This window comes from Mandrillus leucophaeus, unplaced genomic scaffold (assembly GCF_000951045.1).
Source record: "Mandrillus leucophaeus isolate KB7577 unplaced genomic scaffold, Mleu.le_1.0 Scaffold16, whole genome shotgun sequence".
NCBI classification, from domain to species: domain Eukaryota; kingdom Metazoa; phylum Chordata; class Mammalia; order Primates; family Cercopithecidae; genus Mandrillus; species Mandrillus leucophaeus.
The window spans coordinates 990,756-1,014,723 of record NW_012101587.1 but is presented as its reverse complement, the minus strand read 5'-3'; the positions used below and the strand labels follow the sequence as shown (position 1 = coordinate 1,014,723).

At 39.9% G+C, this 23,968-nt stretch overlaps 1 protein-coding gene across 1 annotated transcript in view; it reads left to right on the top strand.

The window, feature by feature from the left end:
* ATP9B (ATPase, class II, type 9B) overlaps positions 1–23,968 on the top strand; it is a 305,353-nt gene that overhangs the window by 72,966 nt on the left and 208,419 nt on the right. Inside the window, exon 8 of the mRNA XM_011975874.1 lies at positions 14,415–14,509. Coding sequence (XP_011831264.1) covers positions 14,415–14,509 — 95 coding nt within the window. The remainder of the gene's footprint in view (positions 1–14,414; positions 14,510–23,968) is intronic.

The following is a 23,968-nucleotide window of genomic DNA, read 5'->3' as shown; positions in this document are numbered from 1 at the left end:
CTGGGTGACAGAGCGAGACTCCGTCTCAGGAAAAAATAAATAAATAAATAAAATAAAATAAAATAAAATAAATAAAATAAAAAATAAAAATAAAAAATTTGTGTTATAATATTGCTTTCAAGAATTCTTAGCTTTAGAAATTCTGTTTGTGTGATTTTTAAGTAATTAAAGTTTTCTTATTGCCTACTTGTTTTCAGTAGACTACAAATGTACTGAAGTTTTGTATCTGCTAACACTTTTAATACTATTTTATTGCTTTTTAGTTTTGGTTTGAAAAAAATCTGATAATACATTGTTTATTATAATAAGAACATTTTAAATCTTAGATATGATGGAAGTCCTAAGTGTTAATATATGCAGCGTATCCCAGCTTGAACACTGGCAGCTGGGTGCTTGTCAGTACAGCATGGCAGGTTGCTTATGGCATCATATTGACTGTGTATTAACACAGAGTAATCTGTTGGACTGTGAGCTGGTTGTTTAGAATGTAAATGAAGCTGTTGATGGATCTGGTGACTGATGGCTTAAATTCCAATTAATCAATTGCTTCATCACTTTCTTAATTCAGATCAAATATCTCCAGAGTGCACACAATTCTTTTAGTGGTATTAAGAGAAATTAATGCTTTAGAACTAATTTCATCAATCTCTTATAAATGCCAATATCTTTTTCACTTGTCTCCTAAGTGATGACATTATACTTTAAGTGTTTGGGACATATTATAGTACCTCAGCTGTCACTTGTTAGTGGGACGGGGGGTGGTTAAATGACACTGTACTCATCCACATGATCTCTGCAGTGCTATTCATCTTGCTACCAGCTTGAAAATTTCAGGCTGAGTCGTTAAATCATATAAATGATTTAAAAATTAAGTTTAATGGCAGACGATCTGGTGTTATAAATGCAAAGTCAATGCCTATCTTTCTTTTGTTGGCCCATCTCTTTCAGAGCTATTGGATTTGTGAGCTGTTGTAGGAAGTCTGCTAATATTACAGGGTGACTTGTGCGATATGACAGACTCGTGCTCCGATGATGTCCCATCAGTTTCTTCAGCACACTTGATGCATCCTCCTGTGTGACACATACACGAGTTGATCTTAATTTAATTGTCATTAAGCCTGTCCTTTCCTGTCGACTCTTGTCAATTGTATAAAATAAAATCAAGTATTCATAAGCAGTCTGTAATAGGATATAAGCAGACCAATTTAATAATATGTTTTTTGCTGAGCCTTAACTGGCGTCAGTTGTAGCGAGTGCTTTCTGTTAAAAAATTATTAGATGCAGTTCTTGTGGAACAAGTCAAGCTGGCCGTACTTCTGATTTGCTAGAGTTCATTCTTTCTCTCTTTAAATCACATCAGTTACTGCAAGGTTAGTATTTTTAACTGTACTTAACTTGAGTAAAAGTAATAACATGTCATTTTTCTTCTAAGTTTAAAAAATAGCATATGATTTAATATGAGGCATGTCTTTTTTCTTTAAACAAAGGCAGCTATTTTTTCAGTGTTTAATAAGTTTACAGAAATTTAGACATTTATTTCACTTTTAGAAACACAGAATGTGGGAAATGTATGAGACTCCGGAGATTCTCACTTGTCTTTTCTTTATGTGTCAGATAGAGTCTAGAATCCAGTCCATTTTATGTTACTTTTATATTTTATATCAGAATATTCACACATACATAAAGGGGAAAATTCAATCTAGAAAAAAATACCGTAACTTTGAAGTAATATGCGCTGCAAACTTTGATGTACTGCTTCTTAGCTGAAAACAGCGAGCTTGTGCAATGTATTTTTTTATAATTCTTTTGACAGATCCATAACACGGTTTATTTAAATATATCCGTGTGTGTGTGTGTGTGTGTATACACGTGTATAAGTATATGTCTCTAAAATCTTTAAAATTAACCTTAATTGTTCAGTTATTTACCTTTAGGAATACTCGTTTTAATATTTTAATATTTTATTTTATACACACACAGAGAGAGAGAGAGAGAGAGAGAAAGTCTCACTCTGTCACCCAGGCTGGAGTGCTGTGGCTTAATCATAGCTCACTGCAGTCTCGAACTCCTGGGCTCAAGTGATCCTTCCACCTCAGTTTCCCGAGTAGCTGGGACTACAGGTGCTCGCCACCATGCACCATGCCCCACTAATTTTTTGTTTTTTGTAGAGATGGGGTTTTGCCATGTTGCCCAAGCTGGTCTTGCACTTCTGGGCCCAAGCCATTCTCATGTCTTGGCCTCCTAAAGTGTTGGGGTTACAGGCGTGAGCCACTGTGCCCTGTAATCAGATGACATTGTCTCAGATGTAACTTTAATTGATAACGCCGATAACTGGAGAATCTTTTCATGGCTCTTGATCTTTTTGTGCCTCAGACAAGTGGGTTAATGTCTCTGTATTTCTCAGATTCCATTTTAACAATGATAATTCCCATAGTACAGGGTAGTTAAAAGGATTAAAAATAAAATTGGTGGGGTGATTACATAGATAGGGCACTTTTAGGCACTGAGTTGCTGGAAGCTACAATTAGTTGAAAATGTATCAGCTAGGAGAGAAAAAATATTTAATACTTGTGTAGAGTAAGAGACCTCAACAATACTCAGTAGCAGGCGGAAATAATTCTAGGAGGTTCGGCGGTCGGGGGGAAAGGAGGGTGTTGTGGATGTGGATTTGCATGGACATTTCAGTTGTAGAATGTTCTGTGGAAAGGGTAGGCTGGACTAAGCTATGTGAAGATCTGTTCTTACATAATCTAATGATTTCTCCAAATTTGAGAAACAAGTAGCTACCATGATACGAGTTCCCAGTATACGACACTCATGACAGGCTTTCACGTATTTTCCATGAAATTTTACAACATAACTTCAGGGTAAGTCTTATACAGATTAAAAAAAAAAAAAAAAACTGAGGTCTAACAAGTCAAGTTACTTGAAATTCAGGGGCATTGAGTAGTCAGTTACAGGGCTGGTGATCAACTTCTGACTGTCTGACTCTGCCTTCTCAGTTATGCCAGCTTTGGGATGGAAGCCTCCAGAGCAGGCATTCTTAGCTCTATCTAGCACTATTGGTGCTTTGGGCCCAATATGTCTTTGCTGTGGTGGGCGGGTCTGTCTTCTGCACTGTTGAGTGTCGAGAATATTCTTGTCCTCATTCTACCAGAAGCCAGTAGCATTCCCCTAACTTCCTTTCCAGTTGTGAAAACCAACAGTGTCTCTATAAGTTGCCAAATGTAAATTGTCCCTAGTTGAAAAGCTATGGAGGGCTTTTCATCCATTGAAGAGAATCTCTAAAATTAACCATAATTGTTCGGTTATTTACCTTTAGGAATACTTGTTTTAATATTTTTCAGAGACCTTCTTTCTCAGTGAGAACAGATTGAGTCTCCAGAAATTGAGCCATGGCCTGTTATCTTCGTCTCTACCCCAGCTCTGTGTGCAGGAAGCTCTACTCTAAGCCTGTGCAGCCAAAAAGTCAGGGGCTCTGTCTTCTGCATTTCCTAGGCTACGGCTACAGCCCCACCCAGGAAGGCCTGGCCATGGCTCTTATTTTCCCCACACTCATTTGGCAGAAGCCCAATTCCTGACAGGCTTGGCCTAGGGCACTAACATAAAGTAACCTAAAGTGGACTAGATTCTAGACTCTACCTGGGCTCCTGAGCATTCTACCCCAGGGAGTCCCAGCCCCAGCAGCTTGTAAGGCAGAGCTGACAGTGCTGGAGGGGCTACACTACAACCCCATCCCCAGTGTCCACTTGATGACCTGAGTGTCACTCCTGGTAGAGCTGGCTGCTGTCCTGTCCCCAATTCCAATGCTGTGCTCCAGAGTGAGAGACAGGTCCTAAGGACTCTGAGTGCTCAGGGTGAGAGACAGGTCCTAAGGACTCTGAGTGCTCAGGGTGAGAGACAGGTCCTAAGGACTGAGATGTCTGCAGCTTTACCTACAGAGTTTGTTTGAAAAATAGCCTGGCAGAGTTCATTTCTGAGGATGTCGTTGAGAACATTGGAGAGCTTGGTGGTCACCATTTCAGAGGGCAGATACAGCAACCCAGCTTCTTGGAGAGTACTGGATCCAACCTATCCTGGGGCCGGGAGGCTGTGTGCATGTGCTAGGTGCTCTCAGAAGCAGCTGCAGTGGGACTCGGGGCAAATGTGGAAGGACTCCCTGGGTGATGAACAGCCCTCCATGATGCGAGAGCTCACCAACCCAAGGGGCTTACCCACAACCTCTGAGCTGGCCAAATGATACATGGTCCTCTGTCCCCAAGGTGAGTCCTACAATGCTGAGCTTACACGTGACATCACAGGCATCCGTGTCAGTCTGGAAGATGGTTTGCGCACCCAAGGTGATGGTCTCAGGAGTCAATGGAGAACACCTTCAAGCCACCCATCCACCCATCCCTGACTGAACACGGGCAAAGTCACGAACTCCCTGAATTGTGGGAGGTCTCCAAGCCACATACAGCCAGTGATGAAGCGTGGAAGTCCAACTAGCTAAGCCAGCCTGAGCACCACCTCTTGTCACAGGATCTTTGGCGTGTCACTTTTCCAGCCAGAAACCTCTATGTCCCGTGGCGCCTTTGTCTGAGTTTTGCTCAGGCCCGCTGGACTCATTCTGCCTACTTGGCCCAGCAGACTTCGTTCAGTTTGTGCTGCCGGCCCGGATCCCACGCCTGCTGAGGGCGAGCCAGGAACAGAGCAGCAAGAGGTGTGTGAGCGAGCGTGGGGTCTGGCCACTGCTCACAGCCAGGCATACCGACTGTGGCAGGGCAGGCAGCTCCAGGTGCTGGCTGTGTGTGAGGCTATTGCTGAACCAGGCGCTCTGTAAGCGGCTTCCACTGCGGGCACCAGGAAACGTGGCCCCAGGAGGCTTGGAGACACTAAGAACCACAGAGCCCCAAAGAGGATGTCACAGCCCTGGCTCAGTGAGCTGTTAGGTCTGGGCTCTCTGAAGGGCCACAGCTCTTCTGTCCTTCTCATTGCTTGCAATATGGCGAGTGGCAGGGCGTGTTTCAGCCCTGTTTGTGTTACAGCTCTTTCATTCCCACCATTCAGCTGGTCCTAAGTTCTTGTCCCGCATCCAGGAAGAACAAGGTATATGGACAACAGGAGGGTAAGCAAAGCAAATAGGTGCTTTATTGAGCCACAGTGCAGCTCTCAGGAGACCCTAAGTGGGTAGCTCCACTCCACAGGCAGGTCGTCCGGATGATTGCAGCTCTTAGTGGAGAGGAGACCCGGAGTAGGTAGCTCCTATCAGCAGGCAGGTTGTCCCGTTGAGTGTGCATCCCCCAACGGAGAGGGGACCTGGAGTGGGTAGTTTCTCTCTGCAGGCAGGTTGGCTCGTGGAGTGTGCAGCCCTCAGCGTAGAGGGGACCTGGAGTGGGTAGCTCCTTCCCACAGCTGGTAGTCCCAATTTCTGAGTGAGTCTGGCTGAAACTGGCCTTTTTTATGGATTCAGAAAGGAGGAGATGCGTGCTGATTGGTCCATGGACAGCCATGGCGGGCCTGGGAACAGCACTATCTGATTGGCTGTATGGTCATCAATGAAGTCTGCACTCCCGGCAGTGGACTTCACTGGGAACTGGCAGCCCGGCCCCCAGGCTTCAGATTGTTCCTGGCTTGAAGGTGGGGTTTCATAGGGGACCTGCCCGTTTTTGCCCAGGAACTTGTCTGACTCCCACCATCAACATGCCATGTATGGCTCCCAGGCTGTTTGTCCCAAGGGGTGCCTGCAGGCCTGCCCGGAGCCACTCTGCCACGCTTGTTGGTGACCTAAGTCTGGAGGGGGCCGAGCCAGCAGAGTGCCGGGCATGTCAGCACTGCCCCGAGCACATGCATACCTGCCAACTCGGAAGGGGATGGAGATCCTGCCAGCTCCGTGGAGCGTGTAGCCCTGGGCACGCCTCCCTCACTGCAGCTGGCGTCTTCACAGCCGCCACTCCAGAGGGGCCACTGCTGCCATCACATTGATCAGAAAGTGGTTTACATGGAGCCAGGAGCAACCTCCGGAAAGCCAAGAAAAATAGAAGGAGACTTTGCCATGGTAGTTCAGCCCGGCGACTGCAGAGTCTGAGCAGGGGGCCCATGGTTGCATCCTGCAGGGGGATGGATTTCCTAGTAGTAGTTCAGCCCAGTGAATATAAAAATAAACAGATGACTGAAACAACAAACAACCCAAGTGTAGTTTTATTTTTTGTTTTTTTGTTTTTTGTTTTGACATTTGTATATTGCAGTTGCAGCTGTTCAGTAAGTCAACTCTTGGTTGAAGTGCTGAGGTGGGGGACTGAGCTATGTGTTTTTGTATAACAGGACCTAATCGTGGCACTCTTCACTCACTTGGGAGACCTTGGGGTACTTTACCTCTGAGGCTAAAATAGGGACAGTTTTTCCTTCTGTCTCACAGGACATCAGATATTGTATATAGGCCATGCCTGGCATCTCATGAGTAGACGCTTAGTGAATTTTAGTAACCTTCCCCTTTTTGGGGGAGAAAGAAGTGACTTTCCAGTAGACATGTATAACTCCATACATTTTTCGAAGAAGGGGTAGCTGTGGGCAAGTTTGGAGTACAGTATGGAATCAACTCCATGACTCCTTCCTTAATTTGGAGTGCTATGTCTGTTTCTCCCCTGACAGTCTTTGGGAGGTATTTTCTAAATGAGCCAAGCCCCCAGTGTGTGTGCTTGAATTAAATCTCTCCCATGCCTCATTCTTCTCCTTGCCACATTTTCCCTGTCCTTCTCTCTCCTCCTCTCCGCCCTGCTGTTCTCTCTGATCTTGACCTTTGGCCTTTGAGGTTCCTGACAGAAAAGAGCATTATGCTTGCAGAGGCAACATATTTGCGGAGGCAGCGTCCTGCCGCGTTGAGACTTTGAGAAGACCTGATACAGGCTGTTGGTCACCTACTTCCTGTGCGGTGGAGGCGTTTTCCCATGACAGGTCCCTCAGGGGCTTCCACCTGTCTCTGGGATGGGACTTTCCCTGTCTTCCAAATGGTGCACAATGAGTTCTCTTGGTGATTTCTGAGGCTGGGCTATTGTGTGATCAGCCCCATACTATTAATAGGTCCTTCTAGAACCTCTTATTTTCTCTTTCGCATTTGTTTGCCTGTCTTTACTTGTTAGACTGTCACCTAACACTGTTAAGGTCAGTAGGAAACTTGGTAGCCAGAGTAATGCTTTCAGTATAGTAGGTGTTCAGTAAATACTGGTGAAATATGTGAGAGCATGCTGTGTGTCACCTGTGCTGGACTGTGTGAAAGTCACGAGTCTTCACCCAGAGTTTCTGGACTCGGCGTTCCCACGGAGTGTTTCTGGACATTTCCTGTAAAATCTTCATCGAGTCTTCGTTTACTTTCTTCAAGATAAAAGTAAACCTTTCCTTAACATACCTTTTCTTAACCATTATTTAGTTATATATTTGTTGTTTTAATTATGAGTACTTAATAGTATTAGTTTAGCCATTTTGAATTATTTTGACCACTGTATCATAGTATTTCAGCTGCTTTATGCATTAGGTGATCTTCATCGGACTTTATTAGATCTATAAAAGCTTAGTCATTTCTGTGGGAAAAATGTTTCCTGAATGCTGAATGACTTAGAAATGACCACAATCAGAAGTTTTAGGCTGTTTGCTACATGGCTGCGACCTCTAAGCAGTGAGGAACTTTGAAAGGCCGTTCACCTATTTTTTCCTTCTAACAGTAAATTACAAAGTTATCTTATGACTTCCAGCAAAGTTACAAAATTGCCTTACGACTCCCCAGTACTTAAAGTCATACTGTCATTACTGTTACTGTGTAAGAACCTTTTATTTAATGCTTCCGTTTTGCTCTGGTAATCACTTGCAAGCTGACTGAGCTCAGACTCTCTTGCTCTGGACAGAGGGAAAGGCCAGGAGCTCTGTTATGGCTGACCTTGGCTGCCAAGGTAGGGAGGAGCTACAACCGGCCAGTAACTTTCATGCACTGGCTCTGTCGGATGAGCACAAGCTCATGTCAGAAACTCCCCAGAGCCACCCTGGGCCTGGGTGGCATCGATTCCTCGTGTGATTCTGAATGAAATTGATGAATGGGGCCGGGCGCGGTGGCTCAAGCCTGTAATCCCAGCACTTTGGGAGGCCGAGACGGGCGGATCACCAAGTCAGGAGATCGAGACCATCCTGGCTAACACGGTGAAACCCCGTCTCTACTAAAAAATACAAAAAACTAGCCGGGCGAGGTGGCGGGCGCCTGTAGTCCCAGCTACTCAGGAGGCTGAGGCAGGAGAATGGCGTGAACCCGGGAGGCGGAGCTTGCAGTGAGCTGAGATCCGGCCACTGCACTCCCGCCTGGGTGACAGAGCGAGACTCCGTCTCAAAAAAAAAAAACAAAAAAAAAAACAAAAAAAAAGAAATTGATGAATGGGAGCAAACACTGATATTCTCCTAGAATGGCAGTGGGAGCCAAGAACAACTGAGGTGAGTCTCCTCCTCTGTAGGTGTTGAAATAGGTGTTACAGTGTGCTTCCTGTAGTGCAATACTTCGAGGTTAAGTCCAGTGACTTGCTTTATTTATCTCTTTATTGCAAACACCAGATATTTGAGTCATACTTTTAGGTTGATATTTATTTAATCTAAATGTGTTTTTAAAACAGATTTTTAATCTCTGGGTTTATAACATGATTTTTATGCCATTCTGTAGAATTTGTTTGGGAAAGCATCTTAACATATTTTTTAGGTTTCTGGAATCAAATTTTAGATTGTGTTGGAATTGTCGTTTCTGAGTTTGAACATTTCCATCAGTTGCTGGAAAGGCTGGTGTGTGAAGACCCCCTTCTGGTCCAGTGTAGTGTCAGAGGTCTCTCTTCTGCATGTCAGATTAGTTGGTCTGCTGAGCTGCTTGATTATAAGCATTAGCCAGTATAATACTGAGTTCTGAAAACTAGACCTTACCTGACTGTGACCCCGAATTTATTCAGTCTGTTAAGTTGTACTCACTAGAACACATAGTACTTATTGCCTGAATCTTGGCTTTCAAAACTTGGAGGAAAAACCATTTTCTTCCCTGGTTTCTTGTTTTTGCCGTGGCTGTGCTGTGCAGCTATACATGGTATGCTTCAGAATCTTTCTAGATTTTCTCAAGTTGTACATGAAAGATTCTTTGCCAATAAGCATATTTCGTTTAGTCTAACTGATGCAACCTTCTCCCTATAATGTTAAGTAACTTTGTTACTTAAAAACAGAATTAAAATTCAAGATTTGAAAGTATATTTGAAATATTTGAAACTTCATAGGGCTTTTTTATTAAAAATCTATTTTTAAAAATCTACATATTATTTAAATCTGATTGTTGCTTCAGTACCATTGTAGTATATTAGCACTGTTGAAATTTTGTTCATTTCCAAAATTTAAGACTGTTCATGTTTGAGAAAGGGTGTTATGAAGCAATTCACTTGTCAAATGTGAATATTTTTATACCAGTATAATTGAGTTATATAGATACATATTAATAGGAAAGATAGATTGCAGTTGTATTAGCAACCTAAATTGAGAGCTTTAATTTGCCATTTAAAACTTACTCCTAGAGTGAACAACACCTTTTTAAAAAATATGTTTTACATTGAAATAATTAATGACTCCTGGGAAGTGGCAGAGATAGTACAGGGAGACCCTGTGTGTCCCCTTCACCCAGATTCCTCCAGTGGTTGACAACTTACCTGTAGTAGAATATCAGACCAGGATGTTGACACTGGTACAGTGTGTGCACGTAAGGCTGTGTTATTTCATCTTGGGTGTGGGTTCCTGTCACCACCAATGCAGTCAAGGTGCAGAACTGTTGCACCACCCTGAGGATCTCCCTCACACTAGCCCTGTGGGCTCAGCCATCCCTCTGCTTCCAGCAACCTTCACCCTGGGTAACCATGAATTTGTTCTCCATTTCTATACATTTGTCATTTCTGGAATGTTATATAAATGAAATAAACCATTCATGACCTTCAGAGACTCTTTTTTTTTTTTGAGACAAGAGTCTCACTCTGTCCCCCAGGCTGGAGGCCTACGGCGCGATCTCAGCTCACTGCAACTTCCGCCTCCTGGGTTCAAGCGATTCTCCTGCCTCAGCCTCCTGAGTAGCTGGGATTACAGGTGCATGCCCCCACACCCGGCTAATTTTTATATTTTTAGTAGAGACGGGGTTTCACCAGGCTGGTTCAGGCTGGTCTCGAGCTCCTGACCTCGTGATCTGCCTTGGCTTCCCAAAGTGCTGTGATTACAGGCATGAGCCACTGCACCTGGCTTAGAGACTCTTTTTCTACTGAGCACAACACCCTTGAGATCCATCCAAGTTGTTGTATAAGTCAACAGTTTGTTCCTTTTTTGCTGCTAATTAGGATTTCATGGATGGATGTACCACAGCATGTTTTAAACCATTCATCATTGTTGGTTGGAGTTTTTTGTTGTTTACAGGTTTTTGTTATAAATAAAACTGCTTTGAACAATTATGTACAGCTTTTTTGTGGACATAAGTTTTTATTTCTCCAGATCGATGTCCAGGAGTGGGGTTGCTGGTTTTTATGGTAATTATATGCTTATTTTAAGACTGACTAACCCTTTTCCAGAGTTACGTTTTTGTTTTACATTCCCACCAGCGATGCCTGGGACATCTAGTTTTGCCATATCTGGCCGATGTTTGGTGGTATGTGTAGCGGTGCTTCCTCGTGGTTTGCACGTGCCGCTCCGTTGTGGCTGTGACGTCGAGCACGTTCTTGCTGCGTGTTTGCCATCCTCAGGACTCTAGGAAGGTGTCTCTTCATGTCTTTGTCCCATTTTCTAATTGGATTTTTTTTTTAAACTATTGATATTGAGAGTTCCTTATATATTCTACGTAGGCGTCCTTTGGTCAGATACGCAGCTTACAAATATTTTCTACTAGTTTGTAGTTTGTCTTTTCATCTTCTGCAAAGATCTTTACATATTCAAACTATTTAATTTTATCAAAGTCCAATTGATTTTTTTTAACGGGTTATGCGTTTGATGTCCTGTTTAGGAACTCATCTTCCAGCCATATGCCCTGCGAATTTCTTCTTGTGTTGGCTTTTTTTTGGTCCGAAAAGTTTTACGTTGAGATCTGTGATCTATTTTGAGTTAATTACTGTATAAGATGTAAGGTTTAGGTCAAGGCTTTGGGGTTGTTGGGCTATGTATATCCAAATGCTCTAGCGTCATTTATAGTGAAGATTCTATTCTCCATAAATTACTTTGGTGAATGCATCAAAATTAGTTGCCATACTTGGATGTTGGGGGGACTCTCTCTGGGTTCTTTGTTTTGTTCCATTGATCTGTGTTTCTGTTCCTTCTCCAGTATCAAACAGTCTTGGTTACTGCAGCTGTCTGAAAAGTCTTATAATCTGGTGGGCTGATTTCTCCCAGTTTTTCTTCCTTTACCCCCCGCCCACTTTTTTTTAGCTCTTCTAAACAACTTTTAGCTCTTTTAAACAATTTTGCCTTTCTATACACATTTTAGAATAATCTTGCCTGTATCTTTAAAGAAAATCTTCATGGGACTATAATAGTCATGAAGTAAAGACCTGTTGGCATTTATGGGTGACCAGGTTCTTCAGTTGCTAGTCTGAGATAAAAAGGGCAAGATGAAAACAGGAAATCACCACTGTCCTTTCTTGATACCCGAGGACTTGAGCTGGACTGCACTTTTCCTGCTTTTCTAGAATCATCATCATTTTTAAAAATTTAATGTTCAGCATTTCTTTGCTTTATTTAGGAAGAATAGGAAAGAGTACATCTGCTCTATCCTTCTGGAAATAAAATTCCCTTAAAGTTTTTATTCATTTTCAATTTTTAAAATTGGATCTTAAACTTTATTATAGGAATTTTCACTGCATGAAGCCATGGTGTAATGGACTGCTGCATCACCATTGTCCCCTGGAAAACTTCTCTAAATAACCAGACTTGTTTCATCCGTATGTCTCATTTGGATAAAATCCTGTGTATAATTTGATTGCATTAACAAATTCAGCATTTACAAATTACAACCACAATTCCATTATCATACCATAAACTATTGAACAAGAATTTCTCAGATTAACACTTGGTGAGTCTCCCGGTTTCTGATTGTCTCACACACCTCTTCTTACAGTTGATCTGTTCTAGTCAGGATGCGAGGGCCCTTCTCTTGCACTTGTTACAGGTATCTCTCAAATCTGTTTTCATCTACAACAATTCCTTATCTTTGTTTTTTTATTTGTTGAAAAAACAGGGTTATTGGACATAGAGAATATCTGATATTCTAGATTTGTGTGAGTGCATACACAAAACAACTATATTATTAATACATTTCTTTATTTCTTGTATTTTTGTTAACTGGTAGGTGGATCTAAAGGGTTGACCATACTCATTTTCAGTTTTCTTTTAGCTTTTCATTTTTTTGGTGAAAGAATACTACAGCAGTGCTTCTGTGTAGTCCTGTTTGTAACTGTAGGCAGATGTGTGCATGTCTGTCTTTTAGTGATGAATAGATACAGGTGCTATCAACCCGTCTTCCCAGTATAACGTTCTCCACCAGGCTGGGCGCGGTGACTCACGCCTGTAATCCCAGCACTTTGGGAGGCTGTGGCGGGTGGATCACGAGGTCAAGAGATCGAGACCATCCTGGCCAACATGGTGAAAACCCGTCTCTACTAAAAATACAAAAAAATTAGCTGGGCGTGGTGGCACGCACCTGTAGTCCCAGCTACTTGGAAGGCTGAGGCAGGAGAATGGCTTGAACCCGGGAGGTGGAGGTTGCAGTGAGCCGAGATTGCGCCACTGCACTCCAGCCTGGCGACAGAGCTAGACTCTGTCCCCCAAAAAAAAAAAAAAAAAAAAAAATTCTGAAACCTCAGAAGTCACCTGGATGAATTCTCACTGTGATTAAACTGTGAATTATGTTTTATACGCTGCTTTTTATTTTTTAGGAGTTTTTTAAAAGTTTGCTGTAATTTGGCTTTTTAATTATATAAAATGTATCTGATTTTAAAGTGAACAGTATAAGATATATTCAGAAGTCTTAGCATCTATTCCTGTTCCCTTCCTCCCTCTATAGGTATTATACACACATACATGCACACACAGATATATGTGCACACACACAGAAGCATTTGCATGCATACAAATACACTCACAGATAGAGGAGCACACATAGAAACACAGATTTGCATGCCCTCACATCCCTCACACAGATATGCTTGCATGCGTACATAGGTACACATGTGTGCACAGATATGTTCACACACCAGTATGCACACACAGAGAAACACACAGATCCTCAGGTGCTTGTTCACAGTTATACATGCATATTATACACAGATACGCATGTACACAAACATACACGCAAGCACACACAAATACATATATACACATGCATGTGTGCACACAGATACGCTTGCACACACACAAGTTAGCCATGCATGCACACTCACATATACATGCACACACACACATAGATACATATCCACACAAAGATGAACATGTATGTATATAGTTATACATGCATAGAGATATGTATGGACATACAGAAATTCTCTGTCCTCCCTCCCTTGTTCTTAACTATAATGTATTTTTCTATATATAATGTCCAGCACCTTGCTTTCTTCATTTCACAGTCTATATCCTAGAGATCTTTCCATGTCAGTGTATCGAGGTCATCTTGTTTGCTTTACTTTCTTCTCTCTCTCTATTGCCGTATGTGCTCTGTTTATAGCTAGTCCTCTGTTTGTTCCCCTTTGTTTCACAATAGTCTTCTGTTACTATAAATAATGCTGCAGGGAGCGGCTTTGTGTGTATGTCATTTTGTGCTTTTGCTATTCCATCGTTAGAATAGTCTCTGAGAAGTGGGATGATAGCATGTCCAGAGTAATGGATTTTCTTTATAGAATATCTTAGCACGTTTGAAACTGGATAGGCCTGTGGGCATATGGTAACAATTACCTTGGTCTTAGCATTGTAGTTGTGCTTTTATGATTGAACATTTTTTATGATGGTAAATCTGATATTTTATTAGCAAGATAATACCATACACTCTTGGATATTTTTGTGTGTTTGTTATTTTGTTATTATCAGAACATACATTGAAAGTAGAAATGATCAATGCAGTTTTTCTAAAATAGAAGACTGATTAATGTTAAACCTAATAGGCAAGAGCAACAAATAGGAAATGAGTGATTTAAAAGAATGTAATGGCCTACATCTTTTCATGAAACTTGTTTTGTGAATCAAGGAACATTGTGTAAAATAAAGGTTTTTAAGGATTTTTGTTCCTGGGAATATCTAGGTTGTTATGTATTTGTCCTACTGTGCCCTGGAATTACTCTTTGATGGCACTTGTAGCTCAGGAAAAACCTTCTGTAACACAATTCAAGAGTGGTAAATTTTTATTTTCTACTTCCAAGGTTCGTGTTTTATTCGAACTGATCAACTAGATGGTGAAACTGACTGGAAGCTGAAGGTGGCAGTGAGCTGCACGCAACGGCTGCCGGCTCTGGGGGTGAGCAGCATCAAGACTACTGCATCCTTTTATCTTTAGTGGTAGTTTCCAGGTTTCACACATGTTTCTGTTTATACCAGCTAATTTATTTAATGCATTGAGAATTTGTTTTATAATTTCTTTATTCCTCATGAAGGTTCATTGAAGAATTATGCCAAAATAATTTCTGTGATGTCTTAGCACATAATCAGTTTTAGGTAATTGTGAATTTTCCTTGACACTTAGGTTTTCTTTCTCCTTCTGCTCACCTTCCTCCCCCTCTTTCCTCTCCTTGCCCCCCTCCCCTTCTTCTGCCTCCTCCTCTTAATGTCTTTTTTCTTTTTCAATTTATTTTATTTTTTATGTGACAGGTTGTCACTCTTTTGCCCAGACTGAAATACAGTAATGTGATCATAGTTCACTGCAGCCACAAACTCCTGGGCTCAAGTGATGCTCTCTCCACAGCCTCCTGAGTAGATGGGAGTACAGGTGCACACCACCACGCCCTGTCAGTTCTTAGTATTTTTTTTGTAGAGATGGGGGTCTTGCTATGTTGCCCAGGCTGGTCTTGAACTCCTGGCCTCAAGCAATCCTCTCACCTTGGTCTTTCAAAGTGCTGGGATTACAGGTTTGAGCCATCACACCCAGCCAGAAATTTTTATTTCTTATTTGGCTGTTTGCTCCTCTCCTTTGTGGTTTTATATTGGTGTTTGCCAATTAAAAAGTACATACATGCTCGTGTGTGTAGAATCTTTCGAATCAGTGAAACCAGATACTCACAAATGAATATCCTGTTTTAAATTTTCACCTACTTAGGCACATAAAAGTGTTTTTCTTTCTTCTGTTTTCTCTCTGTACATCACATGGGCTTCATTAGCCTTCAGATCAGGAGCTCTGTTTGAAAATCGTCCAAGCTGCTTCTCTGGGTCAGGCTTCTCAGTCAAAGCCAGGCAGCGAGATGCTACTCAGATGATTTGTTCTCATGGGTTTTTAATTTTCAGTGTTCTGTGATTGTTTACTTAAATTCTCTAGGATACTATGCATAATTTATATGTTTAGAGTTATTACAACTTACATTTTTTCATGGTTAGTGAATGAGGGAAGGTAGGTTCTACTGGACCAACAGATGAGCAGATTGGAGAGGCTGGGCTGTTGACAGCTACCTTTTACCTGCTTGGTGGTGGGTAGAGTCAACCAGGCAGCTATTACGTCGTGAAGTCATATGTCAGGGAGCAGCACCTCCTCACCTGAGGATGGGGCTGGGGTGTGTGTACATGCGGCAGTTCCTGGATCACACAGTGTGGCTTTCAAAGGAGCTGCCAAACAGTTTTCCAGAGTGGCCGTGCCATTGCCTGTCGTCACCAGCACCGGATGAGTGACCTGGTTTCTCTGTGTCCTTGCCGCCTTCAGTGTTGTCACCAGTTTTTATTGTAGTCATTCTGACGGATGTGTGCAGTGATACCCTATTGTGGTTTCAGTTTGCGTTTCTGTGATGGCTGGTTGTGTTGAACATTGTTTCGTGTGCTTGTTTGCCATCTGCTTGTCCTCTTTGGTGATGTGTCCTGTTGACAGTCTCGGAGCAAAAGCATTCTGCCTTGGTGGATAATGCTAGCTGCAGCTTGTTCAGGGAGTGCCTGTCAGGGTGAGGAAGTTCTTTCTAGTCTTAGTTTGCTGAGAGGTTTTATCATGAATGGGTGTTAGATTTTTCCAAAGCTTTTCTGCATCTGTAGGGATGATCATACGGATTTTCTCCTTTATCTATTAATATGATGGTATGTGGACTGATTTCATATGTGTTACACCAGTCTTGTGTTACTGGCATAAACCTCACCTAGTAGTCATACTGCATGTCTTTTTATTATGTCACAGTATTTGATATGCTGACATTTTGTTAAGGATGTTTTGTGCTGATGTTCATGAAAGATACGGATCTGTATTGCCTTTGTTTAATGTCTTTAGTTTGATATCTAGGGGTAAGCTGGCCTTATAATAAGTTGGGAGTCTCTTTGCCTCCTGTAATTTTTCAAATAGTTGGCATAAAATTGGTATTACTTATTTTTTAAATGTTGAACAAACTCGCTTTTGGAACTGTGATCCTAGAGATTACTTTTTGGGAAAGCACTTGATTGTGAATTGAATTTCTTTGGTACAGAGTTAATCAGGTTTTCTCCTCATTGGAAATTTGTGTTTTTCAGAGAATTGGTTCATTTCATGTAAGTTGACATTAATGGCATAAAGTTCATAATATTTCATTATTTTTAGCCATTTTAGGATTCCTTCTTTCACTCCCAGTATTGGTAGTTTGTCTCTGTTTTATCGATCATTTTAAAGAACTCGTTTTTGGTTTCATTGATTATCTTTATTGTTTGTTCATTTTCTGTGGTATTAATTTCTGCTCTTTATTTCCTTCATTCTACATAGTTTATGTATAATTTTTTTTGTTTCTTCCTCTGTAAGGTGGAAGTTAGACCTTTGATTTTATAACTTATCGTTTTCTATTTATAAACTTTCAGAGCTATAAACCTGTTTCCAAGCATTGTTTACCTATGTCACACAAATTGTGATTTATTTAGTTAACAATAGTTAATAATTTAGTTAAAAAATCGTTTTCATTTAGTTAAAAATATTTTCTAATTCCTTCATGATTTCTTCTTTTCATCCCTTGATTATTTGGAAATACATTGTTATTTGCTAAATAGTTGGGGATTTTCCCAATGTCTGGTAATTTATTGTTATTTAATTATCTTATGGTCACGGAGCATATTCTGTTCTATTTCAGTCCTTTCATATGTATTGAAACTTGTGATATGGCCCAGCGTATGAACTCTCTGGGTCAGTATTCCATGTGAGCTTAAAAATAATGTTGGTTCTGCTATTGTCTGGATGTTCTATAAATGTTCATTAGGTCAAGCTAATGGAAACTTGTTTAAAAAGTTTTATAGTTGTTTTCTACCATTCGTTCTCTGAATTACTGAAGAAAACTTTTAAGATCCCATACCTTCTGTAGATTGAACGAGTTCTCCTTTTGGCTCTGTTACTTGTTTCCTTATCTCTACTGAAGCACTGTTACTGGGTTCATACACATTCACAATTATTATGTTTTCTTGAATATGCCCTTTTTCATTATTCCTGGTAATATTCTTTGTTGAGACATCTATTTTGTTCTTTACTATTATAGTAATTCCAGCTTTTTTAAAATTAGCATTTACATGGTATATCTTCCATTAGTTTTTGTTTTATGTATCTTTTTCTTTGATTTTAAAGTGTGTTTCTTAGTGTAATACAAGTAGGTAGTGCTTTTTTTATCCTGAGAGTTGCTGCATTTTTATTGTGTACATTTACTGTAATCATCAATGTGGTTGTGAAGTCAGTCCTTTGACTCCTTAGGTTCGATTTATCCCGTTTCTTCTTTTCTTCATCTTCTGGTGGTGTGTTATGTTCCCATTTAGTTACCACTGTTAGCTAATTAGCTATGTGCGTTAGTTCTGTTTTGTGTCATTATCATGTTTCCAGTGTGTTTTTAACTTATCACGGTCTTTCTCCATGTCACTTACAGTGTAAGAGTCATGCACAGTAGATGTCCATGACTTCCTTCCCATCCTTTCTATTTGTGTCGTCTGTCTTACTTCTGCATTTTATTAGCCACACGGTGCATTACTGTTTTTGTTTTGTTTAAAGTTGTCAAGCATATTTTAAAGATAGTAAAAAATGAAAACAGTATTTTCTGTTCACCCATGTGTTTACCTGTTCTGGAACTTCTCTTTCCTGTGTGTTGATCCAAGTTTCCATTTACTGCCAATTTCCTTTAGCTCTAAGAACTTCTTTCAATGAGTCTTGTAGTGAAGTCTGCTAGAGACTTCTAGCAGAAGTCTGTCAATTTTTGTTTGTTTGAAAATTGTCTTTATTTTGCCTTTTTCTTTCTTTCTTTCTTTTTTTTTTTTTTTGAGACAGAGCGAGACTCTGTCACAGAGGCTTAAGTGCAGTGGCGCAATCTCGACTCACTGCAGCCTCCACCTCCCGGGTTTAAGCAGTTCTCCTGCCTCAGCCTCCCGAGTAGCTGGGATTATAGGCACGTGCCACCACCACGCCTGGCTAAATTTTGTATTTTTTTTTAAGTAGAGACAGGGTTTCACCATATTGGCCAGGCTGGTCTTGAACTCCTGACCTCAGATGATCCGCCCACCTCGGCCTCCCAAAATCGGGGGTTACGGGTGTGAGCCATCATATAGGGCCTATTTTGCCTTCATTTTTGAAGGATGTCTTGAAGTTTTCATTTGACAGTCTTTTCTTTTTTATCTTTGCCTTTCAGAGCTTTTATTTCATCTTATGGCATCCATAGTCCTGAAAAGACGCTTACAGGCATTCTTAGCCTGACTTCTTTATCCTCTGTGCCTTTTTCTGTGGGTATTTTGAAAGCCTTTCCTGTTCTGACTGGCTTTCAGGAATTTAAGTATGATGTGTTTTGATTTGTCTTACTTGGGTTTGTTGGGCTTCTTGTATCTGGAGTTTCATGGTTTTTATCCAGTTTCAAGATTTTCAGCCTTTATTTTTCTTATCCTTCTGCCCAAACCCCTCTGAGACATGACCAACAAAATTAGTCTAACTACTAATATCAAGTAAGTTAGTCTAACTACTCATATGAAAAAGGAGTAAGAACTTCAATGACGTGGGAATATCAAGTACTCAGATTCCCACATGCCACTGATGCTCTTACTCTTTTTCTCAGCCTTTTTTTTTCCTTCTGTAACTCAATTTCGATAGTATCTGTTACTCTGTCATTAAATTCACTAACATTTATCTTTTTTAGTATCTAGTCTTCTGTTAAGCCCACCCAATGAATTTTGTTATTCCGAGTGTTGTAATCTCTGGATGTTCCATATGTTTCTCTCATTTTTGTTTGAATACCTTTTCTGTTCTTTCCTGCTATGTATATAGCTTCATTGGACTATTTCCATGGTTTATAATGCTGAATTCCATGTGTGTTAACTCCTTTATCTCTGTCACTTTTGGGTATGTTTCTATTTAAATTTTTTGGCCCTCGTTATAGACCCATACTTTCCTGCTTCTTTCCGTGTCTGGTAATTTTTTATTGTATGCTGAGTATGTAAGTGTTATATTTAATGTCTGAGATTTTCATTTCTATCTTTAAAGCATCTTGATCTTTATTAAATTAGTTCAGCAACTTGTGGGTCAACTTGATGTCTTCAAGGCTTGTTCTTAGACTTTGTTAGAGGCCTAGAGACTCCTTTATTGGAATGCTAATTAATCCGATTGCTACAGCATGATCCTGCTGGGATCCTTCTGATATCTGCTGAAATCCTTGCTGGTTCACAGGTGCCTCTGAACTCTGACTAGTCAAAACTCAGCTCTCTCCAGCTCTGTAGTCTCTGTGGGTGGTTGGGGCTGGAAGTCTGTGGTTCTCCTTTGGCCAGACACACTCTTACCCTGTAGGCTGTGTGTACGCACATTCAGTAACACTTAGGTAGAACACTCTGCATATTTCTGCAATTCTTTTTCTTCCTTGCCCCTTTTTGAGTATTTTGCAAATGCCAGCTGTCAGTTTCCCTGAATTCTGGTCTCAGTCTCCTAAATTCGGAATAGCTGCCTCCCTCTGCCTGGCTTCTGCCCTGTGAAGTGGTCAGTCTCTTTACCTGGGCTTATGTGGGGCACATGGCTTTGTTTCTCTTCTCCCTGGGGCACTGTATCTAGTGTCTGAAAATAGATATTTTATAAATATTGTCCATTTTCCAGTTGTTTTCATGGGAGGGCAAGTCTCATATTAGTTACCACAACATTGCTTGTAGAAGCCCTTGATTAATTTTTAATGAAAAATATTAAGTTACTTGTGGATGAAACAAACTACGTGACATTTCAAATTATGGTTAAACTAAAACAAACAAACAAACATGTATTTGTTTATTGAGAAATTGCTTGTTGGTGGGAATCTCCCTGCTGGGAGGCTTGTGACCGCCCTGCCGAGAGCCTGAATGCCGGCCCTTCTGCCATCTCTAGATGTTCCTGCCCTCTCTGGGGGCTTCCCTTTAAAAAAGAGATGGATGTCAGTTTTGAGTCCTGATTCTGATAGTAACGTGTGCATTGAAAATAATACATAAATCACAAAATAGAAAACCCCTGCCAGTCTGCGGTGGCTCTCATGAGCATTTTGTTATAAATCCTTTCTGACAGTACCTTCCCCGAGCCATGTTCTTGCATGGTTGGATAATGCTGTATAGTACTATTTTTTCCAGTAGAATCTTTATTCAACAATATGCTATGGGTCATCCTTTCATGTTAGAAATTGTGTGTCCTTGCAAGTGTTTTATTAGCTGCATAGTTTCTGATAAATTATAGCTTCTGTAACTGGCCTGATATTGGTGAATTTAAAAGTTATTTTGAAATTCTAGATTAAAAAAATAAGCATATTTCAAGAATTTTGGTTATTTGGCCAAAATGCTCCAGAAGGCTATGCAACTTATCTACTGTGTATTAATTAATCAATTAATCTTTCACTGTTTTCCAATCTGATAACTGTAACAATGGTATCCCATTTAAATTTACATTTGGTTAGATTTTAATGTGTGAGGTTGAAGATAATTCTTACCTAAGAAAGTATATTTCTCATATTTTTATTTTCTAAGTCTGTTCATGTTATCTGCTTAGTTTTCTACTGTGTGTTTTTAAAGTTCTTTGTATGTAAAGTTTGTTAATAACTTTTTATTTTCCAGTTTTTCTAAATACTTTCGTTTCTAGTTTCTGTTGCCCATATAAAAGTTCAGTGTGTTTATATAATGTGACCTACCAATATTTTTTAAATGGTTTCTGCTTTTTGGTTTTTTATGCTTAGACTATTTCTACTCATGATTATATTTTAAATAATTAGTTTTAAAATAATTCCTGCTTTACATATAAAATCTGATTACCATTTTTGGGGGAAGTTTTTTTTTTTAAGTTTAATTAAAGTTAAAAAGAAAAAAAAGCTGTTAGGTGCATCAGTACCATTCACCGAAGAACTGTTTTGTTAGTTTTTTTATTTTTTCACAAATTTAATATTGTCCCCAAATGGTTATACAATTCTGACTTTTCAACATCAGGGTATGAGCGTGTCTGTTTCTCCATAACTTTACCCAGTACACATTGCAAATATGTTCTCCAATCTGTTTCTTAACTTCTGGCCTTATAATATCTTTGCCATGTAAATATTTCAAATTTTATTTAGGTAAATATTTATATGTTTTCTTTTACTGTTTATATGTTTTTATTTATGCATTTATAGGCTTTGTCTTGTGCCAGGAGGCTGTTTGCCCACCAATATTCATTTATCATTTTAACCACTTTTAAGTGTTTGTCAGTAGCTGGAATTGAAAGGTGAGAGCCAAGTAATTTGCATTTACAGTATTATAATTATTAAAATAGTTCCTACAGTTCTGTCTGATGCACAGAGACCTAGGAGAGGGAAGTTGAATCATGTCACTTAGTATGTGTGGCTAAAGAATTGTTTTAGAGTTAAGTAGGTTCTTTATTTTATTTTATTTTTTTATTTCATGTTATGAGCTGAGCAGAGTCATGCTTCACTCCAGCCTGCATCTTCTGTGTCTTCATTTCCCTCCTCAGCCCTTTCCCATCCTTGCTGTGCTTCCCAGGGTTTTCAACTTGCTTTTCTTTTTTTTTATGTTGTGAAATAAATCTGTTCTATTATCTTATTACTTGACATCTAGCTCATTATTCTCATACTATTTGTTAAGGTAAGTTTTATCATAGAGACATTCTTGCAATCTATTGACTTTCTAATGTAATTGGAACTGATTGCTGGGTTAGTGCTACTGTTTCATGGTTACATATTTCCTCCTTGTGTCCTTCTTTTTCTTGTATACATCCTCAAGTAATCTCTGCAGAACTAAAGTGCGGATAATATGAGTCCTTAAACGACTGGAAGGGATTTTGGTTGACTGTAACACTTGGACGAAAGCCCCACCCTCTGGGTCCTCCTCCTGAAGAGCCTTCCAAGGATTCTAGGGTCACTGGCAGTAGCCAGCTTGGGAGCAAGTAACACTAAATGATATTTTTCTAGCAGATATAATTTTGCTAAGGGTAGTAGAAAAGAAAGTACAGAATCAAAACACTATGTTAGAAAATATGTGTCTGAAAAAACAGAAAGCCAAAAAATCCAGCCAAGCAAGAATATTGGTGTATGATTCCATTAACATACAATTCCGTACAAACAATCAGCAGGTGATAGAGGTTAGCAGTGCAGGGATAGGCGGGCTGCAAGGGGGAATGGGGGCACTTTTGTGAATAATGGAAATATTCAGTATCATGAGGTGGTGATGATCACAGGCATACACATATATCAAAACAAAACGGTACACTTTAAACGTGCAGTTTATTGCAGTAAATCACACCTTAATGAAGTAGTTACAGTTTTTCATACTGTTATCTATAACTTTGAGTAGTGCTCTTTGCCATGATTACAGGAAGTGACATTTTATTTTCTTCAATATTATAGGATGTTTTCTTTATTTTTATTAGTGACAGATATACACATATATAAATTCAAAAATATTTACAGAATTAAACAATTCATACAATGCAACTTTTAAATTTTTGTGGCCAGTACACTTTGATACAGAGTCTGATTAAGAATTTTAGTGACATAACTATATGGCAAAATGAAAACATTTTAATTTTTGCTGTGCCCACACCACCAAAAAGCAGTATATCCTAGGAAAAAAGGAAGTTCAACTGAATATCTGATTCATTAATCAATTTTAAATTTTAGCTTCACATAACTTGGCATGTTAGGTATAGATCTTTTTTCCTTAGAGAAGAAAGCTCTGATTTCATTATGGATACAGGCAAGGCAATTGAGTTTTTCATGTAATAGCTTATGCCCATAATCGTCCCTCATTCTGACATTTGTGTCTCTCGTGGTGTAGATCGGAGGGTCTTCTGTGTTGTGAGCTGTGTGTTGTATCCCAGTTGTGTCACGTCAGACTGCGTCCATGGTGACAGCCAGGCTAAGTAAACTTAGAGACCTAAGAACTCATCTGGAGGAGCTGAGGACACAGCCAAGAATAACCTTCGTCAATTCTGTTATATTTTCAGGAACTTAATATGATCAGAGGATTAAAATTTCGAAGAGTCATGTAATAATAGCTGTGCTTCAGAGCCTGTAATGGCAGGTGCGGTTTCTTGTGGCTTCATAGCTGTCTAGAGGCACAGTTTTCAGGCGTTGTAGACATTTGGGAAATATGTTTCTGGCTTTTGTGATCAAACAAATTTATTAACAACCACAAGGCCACAGTAATTTTCAATAAATCATGACATGCTGATTTATTTCAAAAGATCCATATAGCAGTAAACAATACCATTTACATTTAATTAGTTTTATTGAACGAAAGGCAATTTTATTTGTAATGAACCACATGTTATGATTAAGGATGTATTTTAATGACCTTTAAGTAATGCGAACAAATGTTGCCC